Here is a 15800-nt window from a genome sequence, read left to right on the forward strand (position 1 = left end):
GGACAGAGAAGGCCAGGTCAGATGCGTTGCACCAAAGGAGGCAAAATGGGTTGCAGGAAGACGGTGCTGCACACACAAAGGGCAGCACAAGAGTACAGAACACTCACGAGAGGACAGCAGGGACAAGAAAGGTTCCAATGTGGGAGGGGGCATGTCACAGCAGTCAGCAACCAGCAGAAAGGAAAAGGATCACGATACAAGACCTATTAACACCAAACATAGCCATATCACTTTTAAGACACCGGAATATTTTAAAACATATGAATAGTGTGAAATTATGTAAAAAAGGATGATTAGGCGTGAAATGATCCACTTGCTAAGTCTGTATTCTTCCTTCTAAAGCTTCAGAGATACCTGAAGAAATCAGAATAGGCTGATCCTTTCTGGAATGTTGACGTCATTGAATTAAATGAGCAGCAGCAGGCCTTCTTGAAAACTAAAGTCATCCTCCTGGGAGGAGAAACATAAAGGGCATGTTTGCAATTGGGCATAGAGTGTAGCTAGCACACCAGGGGAGGTGGTCTGTGTGGATAGAGGTAGGCTTGGGAAGAGGGGTCACTTTATGATGGGCCAGGCTTAAGGTTAAGAAATCCAGGTCCTGGGTACTCACCTATGATCCCACTTACACAGTAGGTAGACAGTGGGAGTGTCACCTTTTGAGGTGAACCTACCAAAAAGCTAGTGAGACCCCATCTCTATCAACAAGCTGAGCATGAAGACAAGCTCCTGAGGTTTCAGTTATGCTGGAGGCAGAATTAGAGAATTGTAATCCAGGTTAGCATGGAGCAAAAAACCTAATACTCTATCTGGAAAATAACTAAAGCAGAAAGGGCTCAGTGTACTGCTCAATTGGTAGAGTGCCTTCCTAGAAAGCACAAGGCCCTTGAGTCCAAACTCCAGGTATACCAACAGAAGGGAGATGGGGTGGGAGAGAGAGACAGAGGGAGAGAGAGAGAGGGAGGGAGGGAGAGAGGGAGGGAGGGAGGGAAGGAGGGAAGGAAGGAAGGAAGGAAGGAAGGAAGGAAGGAAGGAAGGAAGGAAGGAAGGAAGGAAGGAAGGAAGGAAGGAAGGAAGGAAGAAATTCAATTCCTGAGATTCAGTTCGAAAATGTGACACTTACTTGCAGTGTTTGGAGATGTTGAAGTCAACCAATCTAGAAAGAAAATGAAGGATGTTTTAGGATTTTAGCAGGTAAAATTTCCCTGGTTAGATGCTTCCCTGGATGGGGGTGGCCTCCTGCCTACCTCTCTCAGAAGACTGAGGCCCAAGGATTAACAGCTTGTGTCCAGCCTATTATACCCCATGGAGTTTTGCATCCTACCTCCCCAAAAAGCAAGTTGAGTTCAGTGACTCAAGGCTGCAATCCTAGATACTCAGGAGGCAGAAATCTAGAGATTTTGAGGCCAGCCTGGTCAAAAAGCTCACCAACTGCATACATCAACCAATGGCTGGGCATGGTGGCGGGTGCCTTATTTCGGCTACGCAGTGAGGCACAGATGTGGATCTCGGTCCATGCTTCCTTCCTTCCTTCCTTCCTTCCTTTCTTCCTTCCTTCCTTCCTTCCTTCCTTCCTTCCTTCCTTCCTTCCTTTCTCTTTCTCTCTATCTCTATGTCTCTTCCTCCCTCCCTCCCTCCTTCCCTTCCTCTCCCCTCCCTCCTTCCCTTCCTCTCCCCTCCCTCCCTCTCATCTTTATTTCTTTCCTTATTTTTCTTACTTTGTTTTGAAGAAAAGACTTACTATGTAGCCCTGTCTGGTCATGAACTCATGTCTCAGCCTCCAGAGAGGACACTAGGGAGAAGAAAGGTCCCAACTAGGAAGGATTGGAGGGTAAATGACAGTGAGCAACCACAGGAAAAAAAATAAGGAATGCAGAGCTCTGGGTAAGGAGTGTTTTCTCTGTGTCTAAACTGCTATCCCTGGCTTTGAATGAAATAGAAACTGCTTTTAAAAACCACAAAAGTATGTCCTATGAGGTTCAAGAAGAGCCAAGTGCCTCATCCTCCTCCCCCTCCCCGATTCAAGAGGATTTGGACATATAAGTCTGACTGAGCCATAAGATCACTCAGATAACTCTGGAGAAGGACTTATCAGCCGGATCTATGGGTTAAGATGAACCCTTTCACCTGGGAGATATAAACTTAGGGCTGATAACAACTGTCTTCCCCACTGTACAAAAAGCAAGATGATGGTGAAACCTTCCACATAAACAATGGGCAAAGAAATATCTAGAAGTCTTGAACATTCCTGATCCAGTGGTACCTAAAGACCTTAATCCAACAATAAACACCCTGCATATAGAGCAAATGAATTCCTTTCTAGGTCCGACTTTACATTCCTTTCACCTAGGAATAAAAGCAACCTGACAGGCAAATCTCCTTACACTTCAAATCAAGTGGTTAGTGAAGGGAACCCTTTACTTGGAGGAGGTGGTACACAGCCAGAGATCTCATACAAGTCCCAGGAATTCCCCCAGACCTGTTGTTTAGCTTCCTGAAGGTTGATGCTTTGTCTTACTCCAAAGATGCTTACCATAGTTAGGAGTTCTTGGATACCACCAATCTGGAGGGAAAAAAAAACTAATTAGAAAGGAGGGGTGTGGGTCAAGGTTGGGTCCATGGATCTATGTAGGGATCAGGGACAGAGGATGCAGAGAAGGGCTGTGACTTGGGAGAACAAATCCTTTTCTAGAGAGCCAGTGATGAGAAGCCACACTCTTGAATGTCCACTCAATGACAATGAGGTGGCCCAGTTCCCAGAGGACAGCTACAATTCCCCTTGGCAGGATGGTACTTTACCAAAACAATCACCCAGTATAATCAGAGCATATGACACAAAACGTCTCTGTTGTCTCCGCCCTATGGCTCTTGGATAAAACAACGCTTTCCAGGGAAATGGACCAGGAGAGTACCTCCATTTGCCACAATAGCATTGGCTAAGTGCGGTTTAGCAACCCAGGTCAGGAGTCAGGATTTCTTATCCACTGGGGCAGATAGAAGAATCAGCATGCATGGTGTGCACCCAGCATGTGCCACCTCTCTCCCTTTAGGAAAATGGGGAAGGTTCTTGGAGAGCCAGAACACTCCACAGTACCCTCCTGTAGCTACTGGCTGAGCAGTGCAGGAGAGCAGGGAGAGAGTGAACACACAGGCTGAAGAGGTGGCAGGACTCACCGAGTGTGGGCGTAGATGGCTGTGGGGCAGCTGTGGGAAAGAGAAGGCCAGGTCAGTTGCATTGCACCAAAGGAGGCAAAATGGGCTGCAGGAGGAAGGTGCTTAGCAGGGCAGGCATTCAGTCCTGTTTGTCCCTTGCCTCAGAGTGAGGGTTACTTGCCAAAAATACTCTAAGACAGATGTTCCTTTTGGGGGTCCAAGCAGAACCTGTCATCTTCCCAACCTCAAGGTGAGAAACTTTTGCATGGGATGACCATGCTGAACCAACCCCCTCCCCACATACACACTACAACCTTTCACTTATAACTGTCATGTGACTCCACTACATGGGAGCCCAGCTCCAGGTCAAATTCCTGCGTGAGACCTTCTAGGCCTCAAAGGATAGATACCCCACATCAAACTTGGGGCACACACAGAGAAGTTGGTCCCCTGCAGGGAGCTGTAGGCAAAAACAAAGGCACTCCAAACATGAGACAGACACGCATGTACACCCTCATGCAGTTCAACCCAATGAGCCTCCATTTTGAGCCCTTGGCCTTGGGGGCATCAGCTGAAGAGAACCTTCCTCACAAGAGCTTTTTTCTTTTTCATTTTTCTGCAGTGCTAGGGCTCAAACTCATGACCTTGTGCATGCAAGGCAAGTATTACACTACTGAGCTATGTCCAGATTCTCAGTTTATTCAGATGAATTCTCCCAAGTAGCCCAGACTGACCTCAAACTGATGACCTCCTGCTCAGCCTCTTGAGCGCCAGATTACATGCAAGCCCTACCTCTCCAGCCTCCATCAGAACATTTGGTTCAGACTCTTCTCAGTGATATCAGTATTTCCCTCAATCTTAAGCTTTATCATTCTCACCTAGCACCCACCCAAAGGGGAAAGGCAGCTGAGAGGCCAGAGTTTTCTCCTTGACTCGTGGTTGTACTGCCCCAGTAGGGGTCACATGCTACATTTCTCTTTGGCTTGGTGTCAAATAGGAGTGTTTAAGAACTAAAATGGACTCTTAGTGAAAAACTAAAAAGACTACAGGAAAAGAAGAAATACAAAAACCACTCAGTGAGGAAATCAAAATACAAGTACTTTCTTCCAGAACAAAGCCCACACCCATGAGAGCCCAGATTCTTGACTGCCCACCTGAGCAAATGACACCAGCATCCTCGTGGTGGCCACAGTTGTGAATGCGCCAGCCACGGTGGGGACAATCCCACAGGTAGGACTCATACCCAGAGCAGCCCACGTCATCCAGGAGGATGGATCCTGTGCCCTGTCCAAACCGGGCACTTCCTGGGGCAGATACACCATAGCCACAGCCCAGCTGCCTGCAGACCACGTTGGCATCATTGGTGTCCCAGAGGTCATCACACACTGTGCCCCAGGAACCCTGGTACAAGATCTCCACGCGGCCCTGACACCTGTCTCCACCATTCACCAGCCTCAGGGCCAAGCCAGAATCCGTGCCTAGAGGGAGAAATCACCAGTCAGGTCAAAAATGCTTTCAAATCATAGTGAGGTATTATTCGCTAGTGAGAAAGACCTTTCCCTGTGTCTCTGGGCTTCACTGACTTGTACACACTGATTTCCAGTCTCTCAATCTGGCCAGGGGTTCTGGACCATGAAGATAATGGGATCTTCAGTCCCCACCTCAGCTAGTATCTCATGATGTCCTCCTGGAGTCTGTGGAGTTACTGATGAGCCTTGGCTCTCTCAGGAGACTGGAGCCCACAGGGTGATGGAACAGTGAATTTATGGCCGTTTCTGCTCAACATCAGTCAATGACACCATGATCTCTGTCTTCCTGCAAGACCTTAGTGCTATGTTTTGGATAGGTTTTGTCCCCTGGATGTTGAAGGCTTGGGCCCCAGCAGGTATCCAAATATTAAGAACTTACTGGGACGTCATGACTCTGACCTAATCAATGGAGTAATGTCTTAATGGCATTATTGGAAGATGGGACCTAGCTACAGGAAGTAGTTCCTTGGGTGCATGCCCTGGAATGATACACCTTGTCCTCCATCCCTTCCTGGCCGTCTTTCTCTCTTTTCTTCTCTGACTCTCACAAATGTTCAGTCTTTTTCACGCTCTTGCCTCCTCCCTTGTCCTCTGTTTCTCTCTTGTTCTCTCTGTCTGCCTCTGTCATGAGATCGGCAGGCCTACTCTACCAGGCCTTTCCCCCATGATGTTCTGCCTCACTCAGGCACAAAACATGGGACTGAAAACTGAAACTGTGAGTGAAATGAATCTCCACCTTAAACTGTTTCTCATGGACTCTTCACTGCAATGAAAGTCTGATGCACACGCACGGTTGGGGTAAGCTTTCACTCTGCTAACAAGAACCTTCAGCCGTGATAGTGCACACAGTGAGTGCTCTGATCTCCTGCATAGACAGTCACTCAGCCCAGCCCCTTGTCCAAGGTGACAGGAGAGGACACCAGACATAGGAAAGGTTCCACTGTGGGAGAGGAGGGGATCACAGCAGCCAGCAGCCAACAGAAAGAAAAAGGATCCTGATAAAAACCTATTAAAACATAACATAGGCATATCACTTTTGAGAGGAGTGTAAAGCTTTTAAAACATATAAATAGTGTGCAATTATATAGAAAAGGGTGATTATGTGTGAAATGATCCATTCATTAATCTCTATTCTTCCTTGCAAAGCTTCAGAGACACTTGAATTTAAAAAATCTTCTAAGTCTATTCTTTCTAGAATCCTTATGTCATCGATTACATGAAGCAGCAGAAAAAGGCCACATGCAAAGCTAAAGTCATCCTCCTGGCAGGAGGGACAAGGAGGGCACGTGAAGATCGGGTACAGAGTGTGGCTGGCACAACCGGCGGAGGGTAAGGAGTGAGTTCAACTTTATGATGGGCCACGCTTAAGATTAAGAAATCCAGGTCCTTGACTCTTGCCTGTAACCCCCATACTCAGTAGGAGGAGATTGGGAGTGTTCTGATTTGAGTTGAAGAAAGGCTAAAAGTTATCAAGACCCCATCTCAACCAGCAAGCCAGGTGTCATAAAAGCTCCTGAGGTCCTAGTTATGCTGGAAGCAGAGGTAGGAGAATTGTGATCAGGCTGGCACTGGGCAAAAAACATGAAATAATATCTGAAAATAACTAAAGCACAAAGGGCTCATTGTGTGACTCAAGTGGTGGACTGTCTGCCTAAAATGTCCAAAGCCCTGGGTTCAAATCTCCAACAAGACAAACAAATAACAAGAAAGAAATAGCACAAAGAAATGCAGATTCTGTGCTGCAGGTGGAAAATGTGACACTCACTTGCAGTGCTTGGAGATGTTGACGTGAACCAATCTAGAAAGTAAACGGAGGATGTTTTAGGATTTTCATACTGTAATCAGCTTAACAGATCTGGCTAAATCCTTTCTCTGATCTGACGATGGGTGCAAACTTGAATCCTTCATCTGGAAGACTGAGGCTGAGGATGGATCGCTTCAGGCTAGCCTATGATACCCCAGAAAGCCCTGCCTCTCAAAGAAAAGAAAGAAATCAGCTGGGTACTATGGTTCATGCCTGCAGTTTTAGCCCTGGGGTGGGGAGAATCATGGAGAATTGCAATTTGAAGTCAGGCCAAACAAAATTTTCATAAGACTGTATCTCAACCAAGGCTTGGGCACAGTGATGCATGCCTATCTTCCAGCTACACAGGGAAGCATAAATGAGGCTCACAGTCCATAATGGCCAGGGCATAAAACAAAACCCTATCTCAAAAATAACCAGGCACAAAGGGCTGCCATCTGTCTAGCATGTTAGAGGCCCTAAGTCCTCTTCCTTATTACAGAGTTTCTCAGGTACTTGAGAGATCTGGATAACAAGGTAATATCCAGAAGTGGCGAGAGTAGTTAGCTCATTCCACCATATTTGGCACAGAATATTTTCACTGTAACATATGAACACTCTGGGGATTGCTCCATCAAGTGGATTCTTTTATTTATTTTTCTTTTTTTTTAAGACAAATTGTTAGTATGCAGCCCAGACTGGCCTTGAACTCCTGCCTCAGACTCCTGAGAGGATTTCACAGAGAGAAAGGTTCTACTTGGGGAGGGTTCGAGGGTAAATGGAAGCCAGGATGCAGCAGAGAGCATAAGAAGGAAAGCAGAGCTAAAGAGTGCTTTCTCTGTGTCTCAACCTCCTTCCCTGGTTTTTATTGAAACAGAAACCCTCATTCCTATTTTTAAAAACCACAAAAGCTATATCCTATGAGGTTCAAGAAGGGACAAGAACCTCATCTTCCTCCCCCGCAATCCAGTGAAATATGAATTAGACATATAACTCTAGATGGGCCATGAGGTTACTCAGATGGCTCTGGAGAAAGCACCTGTGGCCAACAGGGTCAATTGAGTCTCCCCAGGCCTTAACAGCCAGAGCTATGGGGTCAGGTGAACTCTTTTTCTTGGGGAGATACAGACTTGGGGCCAATAAATGCTGTCTTCCCCCATGCACAAAAAGCAAGATGATGGAGAAGCCTTCCACACAAACAGTGGGCACAGAAATGTCTAGAACTCTTGGATCTTCTGGATCTAGTGGTACCTGAAGTTTCTGATCCAACACAAACACCCTGATATGAGAGCCAATAAATTCATTTTTAGGTAAGACTTTGGGTACTATGACTTACAAAAAAGAGCAACCTGACACACTAGTTCCCTTAGAGTACAATATCAGTGGTCAGTGAAGGAAACTCTTGACTTGGATGAGGCCAGAGACCTCACACAAGAACCAGGAAACTTCCCCAGACCTGTTGTTTAGCGTGCTGAAGGCTGAGGCTTTGTCTGAATCCAAAGATGCTTACCATAGATAATAGTTGTTGGATGCCACCAATCTGGAGGGGAAAATAAAACTGGATTAGAAGGGTGGGGCTTGGGTGACACTTGGGTCCATAGGCCTATATCTGGGATCAGGACAGAGGATGTGGAGAAGGGCTGTGTCTGGGGAAGCAAATTCGTTTCTAGAGAGCCAGTGACAGGAAGCCATGCCCTTGAATGTCCACCACATTGAAAATGAAGTGGCCCAGTTCCCAGAGGGTAGCTGCGATTCTCCTGAAGGACGCATTTTACAAAACAATCCCTCCGTCTATAGTCAGGGCATATGACAAAAAAGTGTCTGTTGTCCCCACCCTGTGGCTCTTGAACAAGACAATGCTTTCTAGCAAAAACGTTCCAGGACAGTACCTCATTCTCTACCAAAAGGCCAGGCTAAGGGCCATTTAGCAACCCAGGTCAGGAGCTGGGACTTTCTTTATCCCATTGGGCAGAGAGAATGAGCAACACGCCTGTTGTGCACTCAGCATGTGCCACCTCTATCCCTTAAGGAGAATGCCAAAGTTTCTGGGACAGCCAGAACCCTCCATGGTTTCCTTCTGTAGCTACTGGCTGGGGCTGTGTAGCAGAGAAGGGACAGAAGGAGAGGGAATGCACAGCAGATAGAGAGGTAGCAGGACTCACCTGTTGGGGGCCAAGGTGTAGAACGCTGTGTGGCATCTGTGAGAAAGAGAAGGCCAGGTCAGATGTATTGCACTAAAGGAAGCAAAACTTGAACATGGAGGGATAGACTCAGCAAGTCAGGCATTCAATCATTCTTGTCTCTTGCTCAGAGTGAGGGTTGTTTGCTACCCACACTGCTAGAAATGTGTGCCTTACAAAGGGTTTATGTTGATCCTGTCCCCTTCCCAACCTCAAGGGGAGAAAATTTCTGGATTTGTTGACCCAACTGAACCAAACCCTCCACTCCCTACCTTGCATTCTGTCGCTGACCAATAATTCAACTAAATGGGAGCCAATCTGAGGTCAAATTCTTGCATGAGACCTTCTAAGACTCAAGGGGCTGCCTACCCCACACAAGATGGGTGCACAGACAGTGCACTGCATCCTCTGAAGGGAGCTAAGTCAAGCACACAGGTCCATCAAACCTGAGCCAGCCATGCAGGTATGCATGCCTGCAGTCCTAGCCAATGGGCCTCCATGTGAAGACCCTTGCCTTGGGGGCCTCAGCTGAAGACAACCTTACTCAACTGAGCTTAACCTTCTTTTTTTCCCACAAGGCTATGGTTGTAACTCAGGACCATGTGCATGCAAGGAAAGCACTCTACCACTAAGCTACATCCCCAGTCCTTGGTTTTTTGAGACAACTTCTCCCTTTGTAGCCCAGCCCAACCTTGAATTCATGATACTCCAGCTCATCCTGTTGAGTCCTAGATTACAGGTATGTACCACCATGATAGACTCAAACAGAACTTTTTGATTCAGGCTCTTCTCAGTGATCTTAGGGTCCTTCCTTCACTCTGAAGTGCATCTACCTCACCTCTCCTGGCACTCACCCATGGGTAAAAAGAAGCTGAGAGGCCTGGGTTTTTCTCCTTGGCTCTTGTTTGTACTGCCCCAGTAGGGGTCAAATGCTACATTAAGCTTGGGCTCAGTGTCTTCTTTACACATTTCTATAAGTAGCAATGTTTTAAGAACTAAAATACACTGTTTGTGAAGGACTGAAAAGAATACAGGGAAATAAGCAGTGTAGAAACCATTGAGTGAGAAATCAAATTGAAAGAAGGACTTTTTTCCAAGAGGGAGCCCTAGGTTCCTGATGGCCCACCTGAGCAGATGACTCCAGCATCCTCCTGGTGGACACAGTTATGAGAGAGCAGGCCACGGTGGGGACAATTCCACAGGTAGGACTCGTACCCTGAGCAGGCCACATCATCCAAGACAATGGGCCCTGAGCCTTGACCAAACCAGGCATTTCCCAGGGCAGATATGGCATAGCCACAGCCAAGCTGCCTGCAGACCACATTGGCATCATTGGTGTCCCAGCTGTCATCACACACGGTGCCCCAGGAACCCTGGTACAGGATCTCTACACGGCCCTGACACCGATCTCCACCATTCACCAGCCTCAAGGCCAAAACAGAATCTGTTCCTAAAGAAGACACACGGAGTTCTCATTCAGTGATGTTTTCTGTGTGGATGGTCCAGGTCATGTGGTTTGTATGTAGCCAAGATCACATCCCATTGGCCAACCACCCTCATGCAGTTTGAAGTCCATACAGCATATGGTTTATGAGCTTCTACCCTTCCTGAACCTAGGGCACCCTGTACTCATCCCTGATACTTCATTTTCCCAACTTCATTAACATGTCTACACCAGCTCCAGACTTTAAATGTGACTGTCACCAAGATGGCAATGGCTCTGCCAACAGCCATGACCTGGGCTAATATGCTCTGAATCACAGTCAAATATCCCTGCTTCCATCTTGCAATCAAGGCCTTGAGTACAGACGGCCAAGTCAGCTAGACTTCCAGGGACCACAAGAGTTGAGATGAGACTCATAGCAAGACCCCCAAAACAATATGGGTTCCACCCATGTTTTCCATGCCTGGAGACCCTTCTTGAAGATAATCTTTTACTGTTCCTTGTAAGCCCAAAGTTTGATCTTCTCAACAATAATCCTAGACATCACAGATTTTTGTGACTTTAGTACCTGTTGATGCTATGGTTGATTCTCCAATAAGTGTTGTATCTGTGAGAGAACGGAAAGAAGGGAACATGTAAAGAGAGATCTCACTGGGGAAGGTGTTCATACTGATGGCAGCCTGACAAGGCCACGTGACCTTGTTTTGTTTATATTTTGGATGCTGGACAGCTCTTCCCACTAAACTAAGTGATGAAGAGACAACATGTTTTTCTCTGGAAACTGCAGGGTAAGGACTGGATGACAGTCTCTATTACAACAGTTCTCAGCATGGCATTGACCAAGTTCACTTGATCTAGTTCTTATTGAGTTTTACAATCAGAAAATTAAAGATCAGGAGCCCAAACTCAGAAAAGTCAACTACAGGTGTGGTCCTCAAAACTTCTCCAATCCAAGCTCCCAGCAGTATTATCGAGATCTCCAGGGCTCATCTTGAGTACCTGGAGAAGCTCCTCACACAGGATCCCACTAGACACAGGTCATCCCCTCCCTCTCCCAGCCAACCCAGTATCATACCAAGGACTTGGCCTTCAAAGACTCCACCTTCACCACCCAGCCCACATGGACCTGGTACAGCAGGGACCCACCTTCAGCCTTATCCCATCATTTGCAATGCCTAATTATTCCAGAGGTAGAAAGTGAGCTCAGGCCTGATGGAGAACAGGTATGGTTGTGGTTGGCCATGTGCCAGTGGATAGCAATGAAGAGAAAGGCTAAAATTAGACTTGAAGGGAAAAGGCCAAAACCAAAAGTTTTCTGCACCAGGAAAGCTTCATGACATTTCCATGTCTGTGTGTCTGCACAGGCTTCTCTTTCTCAGGTCCTCAATGGGACAAAGGCTCTTCTGACCATCACACTGGCCCTTCCATCTCTTTCAGTTTAAGACTTTTTCTCTTAGTTAGAAAACCTCTGCCCCTTTATCCACTGATCATGACCTCACCGTCCCACCTTATCCACTGATCATGACCTCACTGTCCCATCTGTTATCATTGTCCAGACTCCATTTGGAGACAGAGGCTGAGGCTCTCCAGAGAGTGGACCAAAGAAGAATCAGGTTAGTGGTGACAAATGCACCAGGAACTTTCATCATGTCCTTCCCAGGCACCTGCCTGGGCCTCTCTGGAAGCAGATGTGTGTGAATCAGGATGATTCAAGAAAGATGAGGGAACCAGAGCCATTCCTACTCCTAACACACAAGAGTGCACCACACACACGTGCGTGTGCATCTGCACGTGGCCAGCCATACAACAGCACTTCAGTATAGGAGAAGGAAAATGGATGCCCTGAGGTGAGAAAGTCCACCTCAGGAATGGACGAAATAATGAGCCCCTAGGCAGAAGAGAAATCCTCTGAGTCTCTGGCCAAGTCTGTTGCCATGTGCTCATACAGGAGAGGCTGGAAGCTCTCATCAGAAATCCCTTTTCAGGTCCAGGCACAAAGTGATTTAATTGTGAATAAAAGCTCCTATTCTTCATCCTTCAGAGCAGGGTGAGGTGGCCACATAGATTCATTTGCAATCTGCATTAATGTCAGAGTGCAGGCTATACATAACTTCAGGTTTTGTCATTGTTGGTCCCCTGGACTATGCTGAGGCTAACAGCTCAGTAGAGTTCAGATTCAGGTACTCAAAGTGTTTAAGCAAGCCTACTGTCAGCAGAGCTTCTGCCCTGGCCCAAGCTTCTCACTCTTAAGGCATGGGACAACTCTAAGCTGACTTGGAGTAGAACATCCTGAAAAAACACTGGTCCCAACCCTGGGCACCTTTCAGAAAGATCATCTGAGTCAACACTAACCCTACAGTGCAATGATTTTTGTGATCTTAAGAGAGAACGTGGGGGATATTACCTGATTCCACTGTGGTTGACTCTTCAAGTGTTGTACCTGAAAGAGGCAGAAAAGAAGTGAGCAAGTGCGGGGCACCACCAGAATTATGTTAGGCCTTCAAGTGGTAGAAACTACTCCTCCTAGATTGCATCCAAAAGAGGCTAGAGACTGTCTACAGGACCTCTAGTGGCTCACAGGCAGGGGCCCATTTCCTTCAACTGGGGAGCCATGTGGCTCTCTGCTGAAGTTAAACCTGCTGACAATAGGATGTCCTGTGAGGAGCTCTGATATGAACTGGTGGTCTAGGCTTTGCTTAGAACACATTTTGCACTTGTTCCTCCTGGAAATATATCCAGGGACAATACGGTTGGGCGAGTACATTTACAGAGATAAAAGGTTGTCTCTGAACTGGAGAATTGATCCCTCTGATCTCTGCGTCAAAGCCCCCATATTCTTGAAGACTGACTCCTTAACATTTTAAGCAAAATAATCATGCTTAATCATGCATAATCAGAGCATATGACACAAACGTCTCTGTTGTCTCCGCCCTATGGCTCTTGGATAAAACAACGCTTTCCAGGGAAATGGACCAGGAGAGTACCTCCATTTGCCACAATAGCATTGGGTAAGTGCAGTTTAGCAACCCAGGTCAGGAGTCAGGATTTCTTATTCACTGGGGCAGACAGAAGAATCAGCATCCATGGTGTACGCTCAGCATGTCCCACCTCTAACCCTTAAAGAAAATGAGGAAGGTTCTTGGAGAGCCAGAACACTCCTCACTACCTTCTTGTAGCTACTGGCTGAGCAGTGCAGGAGAGCAGGGAGAGAGTAAACACACAGGCTGAAGAGGTGGCAGGACTCACCGAGTGTGGGCGTAGATGGCTGTGGGGCAGCTGTGGGACAGAGAAGGCCAGGTCAGATGCGTTGCACCAAAGGAGGCAAAATGGGCTGCAGGAGGAAGGTGCTTAGCAGGGCAGGCATTCAGTCCTGTTTGTCCCTTGCCTCAGAGTGAGGGTTACTTGCCAAAAATACTCTAAGACAGATGTTCCTTTTGGGGGTCCAAGCAGAACCTGTCATCTTCCCAACCTCAAGGTGAGAAACTTTTGCATGGGATGACCATGCTGAACCAACCCCCTCCCCACATACACACTACAACCTTTCACTTATAACTGTCATGTGACTCCACTACATGGGAGCCCAGCTCCAGGTCAAATTCCTGCGTGAGACCTTCTAGGCCTCAAAGGATAGATACCCCACATCAAACTTGGGGCACACACAGAGAAGTTGGTCCCCTGCAGGGAGCTGTAGGCAAAAACAAAGGCACTCCAAACATGAGACAGACACGCATGTACACCCTCATGCAGTTCAACCCAATGAGCCTCCATTTTGAGCCCTTGGCCTTGGGGGCATCAGCTGAAGAGAACCTTCCTCACAAGAGCTTTTTTCTTTTTCATTTTTCTGCAGTGCTAGGGCTCAAACTCATGACCTTGTGCATGCAAGGCAAGTATTACACTACTGAGCTATGTCCAGATTCTCAGTTTATTCAGATGAATTCTCCCAAGTAGCCCAGACTGACCTCAAACTGATGACCTCCTGCTCAGCCTCTTGAGCGCCAGATTACATGCAAGCCCTACCTCTCCAGCCTCCATCAGAACATTTGGTTCAGACTCTTCTCAGTGATATCAGTATTTCCCTCAATCTTAAGCTTTATCATTCTCACCTAGCACCCACCCAAAGGGGAAAGGCAGCTGAGAGGCCAGAGTTTTCTCCTTGACTCGTGGTTGTACTGCCCCAGTAGGGGTCACATGCTACATTTCTCTTTGGCTTGGTGTCAAATAGGAGTGTTTAAGAACTAAAATGGACTCTTAGTGAAAAACTAAAAAGACTACAGGAAAAGAAGAAATACAAAAACCACTCAGTGAGGAAATCAAAATACAAGTACTTTCTTCCAGAACAAAGCCCACACCCATGAGAGCCCAGATTCTTGACTGCCCACCTGAGCAAATGACACCAGCATCCTCGTGGTGGCCACAGTTGTGAATGCGCCAGCCACGGTGAGGACAATCCCACAGGTAGGACTCATACCCAGAGCAGCCCACATCATCCAGGAGGATGGATCCTGTGCCCTGTCCAAACCGGGCACTTCCTGGGGCAGATACACCATAGCCACAGCCCAGCTGCCTGCAGACCACGTTGGCATCATTGGTGTCCCAGAGGTCATCACACACTGTGCCCCAGGAACCCTGGTACAGGATCTCCACACGGCCCTGACACCGATCTCCACCATTCACCAGCCTCAGGGCCAAGCCAGAATCCGTGCCTAGAGGGAGAAATCACCAGTCAGGTCAAAAATGCTTTCAAATCATAGTGAGGTATTATTCGCTAGTGAGAAAGACCTTTCCCTGTGTCTCTGGGCTTCACTGACTTGTACACACTGATTTCCAGTCTCTCAATCTGGCCAGGGGTTCTGGACCATGAAGATAATGGGATCTTCAGTCCCCACCTCAGCTAGTATCTCATGATGTCCTCCTGGAGTGTGTGGAGTTACTGATGAGCCTTGGCTCTCTCAGGAGACTGGAGCCCACAGGGTGATGGAACAGTGAATTTATGGCCATTTCTGCTCAACATCAGTCAATGACACCAAGATCCCTGTCTTCCTGCAAGACCTTACTGCTATGTTTTGGATAGGTTTTGTCCCCTGGATGTTGAAGACTTGGGCCCCAGCAGGTATCCAAATACTAAGAACTTACTGGGACGTCATGACTCTGACCTAATCAATGGAGTAATGTCTTGATGGCATTATTGGAAGATGGGACCTAGCTACAGGAAGTAGTTCCTTGGGTGCATGCCCTGGAATGATACACCTTGTCCTCCATCCCTTCCTGGCCGTCTTTCTCTCTTTTCTTCTCTGACTCTCACAAATGTTCAGTCTTTCACGCTCTTGCCTCCTCCCTTGTCCTCTGTTTCTCTCTTGTTCTCTCTGTCTGTCTCCTCATGAGATCGGCAGGCCTACTCTACCAGGCCTTTCCCCCATGATGTTCTGCCTCACTCAGGCACAAAACATGGGACTGAAAACTGAAACTGTGAGTGAAATGAATCTCCACCTTAAACTGTTTCTCATGGACTTGTCACTGCAGTGAAGGTCTGATGCACACGCACGGTTGGGGTAAGCTTTCACTCTGCTAACAAGAACCTTCAGCCGTGATAGTGCACACAGTGAGTGCTCTGATCTCCTGCATAGACAGTCACTCAGCCCAGCCCCTTGTCCAAGGTGACAGGAGAGGACACCAGACATAGGAAAGGTTCCACTGTGGGAGAGGAGGGGATCACA

General features: G+C 47.3%; 1 protein-coding gene across 12 annotated transcripts in view; it reads right to left on the reverse strand.

Moving 5' to 3' along the window:
- The window catches only part of Dmbt1 (deleted in malignant brain tumors 1), a 68001-nt gene that overhangs the window by 33183 nt on the left and 19018 nt on the right, over window positions 1-15800 (reverse strand). For 11 of the 12 annotated variants that reach the window (XM_074078145.1, XM_074078143.1, XM_074078150.1 and 8 more), the window contains 12 exons: window positions 14466-14789; window positions 13333-13362; window positions 12491-12526; window positions 10655-10693; window positions 9769-10092; window positions 8625-8660; window positions 7973-8002; window positions 6445-6477; window positions 4305-4628; window positions 3172-3201; window positions 2531-2560; window positions 1121-1153 (listed from right to left, as the gene is read on the reverse strand). In XM_074078145.1, coding sequence (XP_073934246.1) covers window positions 1121-1153; window positions 2531-2560; window positions 3172-3201; window positions 4305-4628; window positions 6445-6477; window positions 7973-8002; window positions 8625-8660; window positions 9769-10092; window positions 10655-10693; window positions 12491-12526; window positions 13333-13362; window positions 14466-14789 — 1269 coding nt within the window. Of the gene's footprint in view, window positions 1-1120; window positions 1154-2530; window positions 2561-3171; window positions 3202-4304; window positions 4629-6444; window positions 6478-7972; window positions 8003-8624; window positions 8661-9768; window positions 10093-10654; window positions 10694-12490; window positions 12527-13332; window positions 13363-14465; window positions 14790-15573; window positions 15738-15800 lie in introns of those variants that run through there. The other variant, XM_074078148.1, reaches the window with a different exon arrangement.

Source organism: Castor canadensis, chromosome 7, assembly GCF_047511655.1.
Source record: "Castor canadensis chromosome 7, mCasCan1.hap1v2, whole genome shotgun sequence".
Taxonomy (NCBI): Eukaryota; Metazoa; Chordata; class Mammalia; order Rodentia; family Castoridae; genus Castor; species Castor canadensis.